This window comes from Anopheles darlingi, chromosome 2 (assembly GCF_943734745.1).
Source record: "Anopheles darlingi chromosome 2, idAnoDarlMG_H_01, whole genome shotgun sequence".
NCBI lineage: Eukaryota > Metazoa > Arthropoda > Insecta > Diptera > Culicidae > Anopheles > Anopheles darlingi.
The window spans coordinates 55024605-55030604 of NC_064874.1; the positions used below are offsets into that span (position 1 = coordinate 55024605).

The window sequence follows — 6000 nt, forward strand, 5'->3', positions numbered from 1 at the left end:
CTTAGATATATTTTAAAGGTATAAGATTAATAATCCAAATGGTTTTGGATGTAACTCTACAATTAATTCACCTATCAGAAACTCTGATAAGCCGATGAGTTATCTAGAGAAGCATCCTTCGTTCCTCGCGATTAAGAACCATCGTCTTCCGGATAGCTAGTGTAATACTTTTGCAACTAATGCTATTTCAATTTCAAATGTCCTTTCTTATTACAAGACGCATATAGCCCTAAGTTTATAACACTGTTTAGTTGCTCGATCTTTTAGTCACCTGAGTCACCCTCGAGTATGCTGATGATAGTAGATTGCAGGGCCGTCGATGATGAAAAAGCTCTCACGAAGTCATATAGTTCTTCTCTGGCTATGCCGCTGTAAAATGTATCATAAGAAGGTATAAGATATTCAATTTTCTCAGGATTTTCCTCGCATGGTTATTATATTCAATATTTTCATTGCTATGTAATTGTAACAGTCAAATTTGCCTACTTTACTATGCTACATGGCAGCACCACCATGTTTTATGTTCTAGAATGTCATGCTTGATTGATAGTTTCAAATAAAAAAGGTAAACTAATCTAAATCTTTAGTAGGTGCTAATATACCAGGTGTATGCATATGAAACCGCCTTTTTTTTTGTTAGAAAAAAAAATTTAGTCTGCGAAAATGGAGAAACTCTTGTTTTTCAAACAAATGGCAATAGTTAGCTATACATTTTTCCTATCTGTTAGGCAATTTACTGATGCTTCGCAAAAAAACAAGTCGGTGTTTTGTATCAAACCAATCACAGGTCCATTTTTCCAAACTTTTGTAAGAATGGAAACGCTGCTCGGCCTGTATCTGTCCCAACGGTGCAAAAGAGTGTTGATTCGATAGAGCCAAGTTTGATGAGTTAGCCGCAAACGAAAAAAGTTCCCAATTGAGGTCTTGTATAGTCTTCTTGGCCGGTTTTCCACGGTGTGGTGGAGCATTTTCATCGAGCAAAATCGGTCTGTTTTATCAATTTCGATATTCTGGTCGATTTATGCAGATTTCACGATCCAAATCGATAGAGTGTTGCTTGTATAGCTCGTTTTCGCTTTGTATAACCCTTTCGCCCAATACTACATGCAATTCGGTGTCTTCTAACGTTTTTGGTGGTTTTTCGCGATTTTCTTTTGTCACGTCAAAATCGTCATTTTTAAATTTTTTAAACCACTCTTTGCACTGTGTTTCATAAAGAGCATGCTAACCGTAAGCTGCGGTAAGCATTTGATGCGATTCTGTCACCTATTTTCAAAAATGAAAGCAGAAAATGAACGATGTCCGCATTTTGCAGTTTTTAGTCCCCTGTCTGTAGCGTTAGTTTTAAATGCAAAGCTTACAAATTGTGAAAACCGATTTAAAATAAGCAAAAATGGACACAATTTAAGAAATTTATTTGTTTACGATATCACAATAAACAAATACGGGCTGTAAACGATAGTGCTAGCAGCAATTTAATCACAAAAGGATTTAGACTGTGTCCCTGAGAGCTGTATCTTAACAATGCAGCACATTATTTTACTAAGCGTTAACTCTATAAGGTCATAGAGGAAACATTCGCATTTTGTATGCCGCACTTTTTAAGCCAATGGTAGGAATTGTTGAGATGCTTATTGTTTGATGCAAAAACCCCAAACACAAGGTCTAGTCAAATATAAAACATACAGAGTTAATTGGGAGTAAAATGTGTGAAATCTAAAATGGTAAATTATTTATGATGCCAAATAAACGAAGCATTGGATTTAATACAAATGGCATATTTCATGGTTAACAAATACATTTGTTTGAACAGCAGAAGAGTAACTGTTTCTGCAGTATAAGGTTGATAACTTTTACTCCCTGCTGATGCTGATTTCGAAAGATTTCCAATTCGGCAATGTTTCCGTATGACCGGGATCATTATCTTGTCATTTCGTGCACCACCTTGCTCTCCATTAATCAATTTCGATCTTTCCCTTCCGCGTGCCTTCTTTGGATAAACGAATGCTCTTTGTCGCGTGTTTCTCATTCCCACTGAGTCATCTACCCATTGAAAATCCGACAGACAACTATCAGTAAGCTTTCCGGTCATCAACCTACCGCGACATGAATCTGCGTCAACAGATGGTGGTCAGTTTAGGCTCAGATCGCGATCGCGGTGGACGTGCCAGAGGTTGTCTCTGCCGGCAACAGTGAATTGCACTGCTAGTCAGCAGAGCGCATCGGTTTCCGAAAGTACCTTAGCTTGTTCCTTACAATCGTGTGCAATAAGTTAGTATGGAATTAGTGTTTAGTATATAGTTCGCTTCCGCTCGTCTTTTGTTCAATGTTCATACCGTAAGATATAGTGACCAATGTTTTATCGTAGTTTCTTAGTGTTCAAGTGGGAATCATGAAAACATTTAAGTATAAAGCCTGCCACAAACCGCAAGCGGAGCTTGCGGCGCGGACGGAACGGTTCGCCGCGGATGAAGCGGCAACACATACCGGTTGCGGTGCGTGCGGCGCGGCACGGCCGTTATAGCGTTGAACCTATCGATATAAACCAAACAATGTTTACGAAAACACGAATTGTTAACGAAAACAAAATATTAAATTTCTATTAATTATCATATTATACTATACATATTATTATCAATAACATGATTCCATGATCACAATGCAAACACTCATTTTGTTTACATCCAACTGCCAAATCAAATCCACCGGATTTCGCCGCGTTTCGCCGCGTCAAAATGCAAACTTTTGCATTTGGCCGCAAGGTCCGCAAGGATCCGCACGCGCCGTCCGCATGCGGTATGTGTTGCCCAGTACAATCCCATACATTCTATTCGTACGCGGCGAAACGTTCCGCACGCGCCGCTTGCAGTCTGTGGCAGGCTTAAGATCGTTGGTCAGATCAACGTTTGGTCACAGTTTTAGGTTCTTAGGGGCCTCCATACTTGCCATGCAGATTCTCCAAATACTGCCCGAGATCTGGGGAAAACTGCTTCGCTTTCTCACCAGAAGGAATACAGCCAATTTCTACGGCCAATGTCTAGAACACGATTAGTTTGTTCCAAAAGGGCACATTTAAAACAAAAGAAGAAGTTGAACCGGTTTCTGTGTCAGGTGGTGGATATAGCGCATGCCGCCACGGTTTATCGCCCATCGAGCAGTATTGGAAGGGTTCCGGTTCACACAAGTGATTCACAGGGCTTTTAAGAATGATACTCCAGCCAGTTCTGTCCCTTCGTCGACGATTCTTAATGATTTTATTGCTATGGATAGCCGTTTACCTTGACGAAAAAAATCCTAACAGCGATTGCGAGTTATTGATTGTATTTTAAAAGCATTTGTTTTCGGCCTTCTACTATAAAACTTGACCGATTTCAAATTGCCAAATGTTGTAAAACGGAAGTGAGCACCCGGTGGTTTCAAGGTGACGAATAAAATAGTGCGTTTGTTCGATTATCTTTTGGCAAAGCAGAGGGCAGACGTAATCGTCTGTGACGTACACGTGCGGGAAAAAAATACGAATGATTTTATTCTTTCGCACAGTCCCCAGCTAATCCACAGCTAATTCAAACGTTTAAGACCTTCTACCACATTCGGTTACCGGCCTGCGGTCACCACTGTATGCGATTTCACTTGACCAACTTGACTTGGTCATGAAAATGCCGATTTATCGCCAAAATTAATTGAAATATAGTCCTCACGTCGAAGTGCCTTATCACTGGCTGTATCGGCGCGGTGCACGTTGGGTTGCGAAAGGAGAGACTATAATTAGAGCTAAAGCCAAGGAACTGAAACATACGCATGAGCTATTGAAGTGATTTTACGTGAATTCATCTGAGGTTAATCACCATCGCTTAAGAGTTATAAATTGTTCAACAACAAGGTCAACCTTCTAAACAAATTAATCACGACACGGAGCTAACGTATAAAGCGGGTCTTAAGGAAATGAAAAAAAGCAAAGGAAGAAGGAAGGAACAATCACGGTGGAAGAATTGATTGACACCATACACCACGACCACGCACCGACTGGAAATGAGGAACGTTCCGTGAAGTAAGCACGAGGAATTTGCTAGAATCTAACGGGTTATAATATTTAATAAGACCACCCGAAATGATACTACACCCGGTTTCGGTTAGGTGAGACCTCGGGGTTTTCACCAAGAAACAGGTTTGGTGCATTCTGGAGAAATACGAATTCTGGTCGGTTCTGGAATACTTTATAGCACGATTTCGATGCCTGTCTGCCGATTAAGAGCTATGTTTGAGCTTTGATAGTTTGCTTGAATTTGAACCCAACGATGACGAAATATTTTAAGGAAAATCTAAAATTGTAAAGCGAAGTAGGCATGATAAGCACCCCTCCACCCCCTATATCAGTACTATGACGTTGAATCAAAGGCATCACGATTCGAGGTCTTTGAAAGGGCCGATTTATCACAGCCGATCACGGCGGACGAGGACGGGTGTGATTAATGAGCGCATGGACATTCAAAGCTCGGCGGAAGACTTCTCGGTTAAGCGAAGAACTAACGAAATGTGTGTTGTTTGTGGATTCTGCCCTGTTCACAGTACGTCACCCAACCCAAACCATGACAGTTCGCAGTGAACGGAAGTTGGCCAATATATCTGCCTCTAGCCAGAAGACGGCAGGGCATTATGCCACGGACATAACGCATCGCTATCCAACATTTCGTGATGAGCCGGCCAAAACGACGCACAACTGGTTAGAGGGCCGAAGATACGACGACGGTGCCGAAGGACTTTGGCGCATTGGCGACAATCTGTATGATCTGGCAAGCTTTATCCAATCTCACCCGGGTGGCCCCGACTGGCTACGAATAACGAAGGTGATTATTGTGACCAACGTAAACCAGTCGTACCAGTCCTAGACGATGATGATAAGCAACAATTATGATCCTAACTCTATTTTGACAGGGAACGGACATAACGGAGGCCTTCGAAACACATCACATTGGTCGTAGGGCGGAGCAATTGCTTCCGAAGTTCTACGTCCGTCCAGCGACACACCCTCGAAACGTAAGATTAACGTTTAATGAGCAGGGATTCTATCGAACGCTGAAGAGACGCATCCGGCAGAGGCTCGATAGCATCGACACGACGCCAAAGAAATACTCTTGTCTGATAGTGGACGCATTGCTGGTGGCCGTGCTAGTGACGGCCTATCTGGCAGTGAACTTCAAGAGCTTCATCTTAGCATTCGGTTGCGCAGTTTGCGTCAACGCAACCATCATCGCCGCACACAACTTTCTGCACCAACGGGACAACTGGCGCATGCTGGCTTTCAACATAGCTTTTCTCAGCTACAGGTACAATTGATCCACTTTCGGCACTTTCACAAAACTTCACCGTTTGCGATTGTTTGCGTGTTTTCGTGCTTGCGAGGGGGGCAATGATAAACAAAAAACGAAATTCCATTTTATTTGATCCAATAGAGAGTGGCGCGTGTCGCACGTGATATCACACCATCTGTACCCCAACTCGCTCTTGGACATGGAGATATCGAGCTTCGAACCATTCCTTTGCTATCTGCCATGGAGTTCGCTCAAGAGCAGCTTCCAGCGATACGGATCGTGGGTCTATGGCCCCTTCATCTATGGTGCCATCTTTATAAACGAGTATCTGAAACGACTAAAGGATAGCTTCAATCGCGGGAAGAACGGCTTCCATCTAGACGACGTGATTCCCTTCCTGCTACCCATTTTCATGTACGCGACAGGACAGCAAAGTATCGGCACCGTTCTACAGCTGTGGCTATTCATCGTACTAATGGCGAGCTTGTGCTTTGGACTGGTCGGTTTGAGCGCAGGGCATCATCATCCCAAGGCCCTCCATTCCGGTGACGTTTTTCCGTAGGTGTTGTTTCCACAGGTTTCATCATTACATTCGTTGCTCACTTCCATCACGGTTCGGCCTTTTCTTTTTACAGCGAAGGCTGGGATTTCGGGCTGTACCAGATGGCGACGATAGTCGAGCGCAAAGGAG

The 6000-nt window shown here is 42.8% G+C and overlaps 1 protein-coding gene across 1 annotated transcript in view; it reads left to right on the forward strand.

The window, feature by feature from the left end:
* Positions 1–2186: 2186 nt before the first annotated feature.
* The window catches only part of LOC125948071 (cytochrome b5-related protein-like), a 4135-nt gene continuing 321 nt past the window's right edge, over positions 2187–6000 (forward strand). Inside the window, exons 1-5 of the mRNA XM_049673749.1 lie at positions 2187–2271; positions 4567–4844; positions 4933–5324; positions 5451–5867; positions 5945–6000. The exon at positions 5945–6000 is cut by the window's right edge and continues 321 nt beyond it. Of these exons, the coding sequence (XP_049529706.1) occupies positions 4587–4844; positions 4933–5324; positions 5451–5867; positions 5945–6000 (1123 nt within the window). The 5' untranslated portion in view covers positions 2187–2271; positions 4567–4586. The remainder of the gene's footprint in view (positions 2272–4566; positions 4845–4932; positions 5325–5450; positions 5868–5944) is intronic.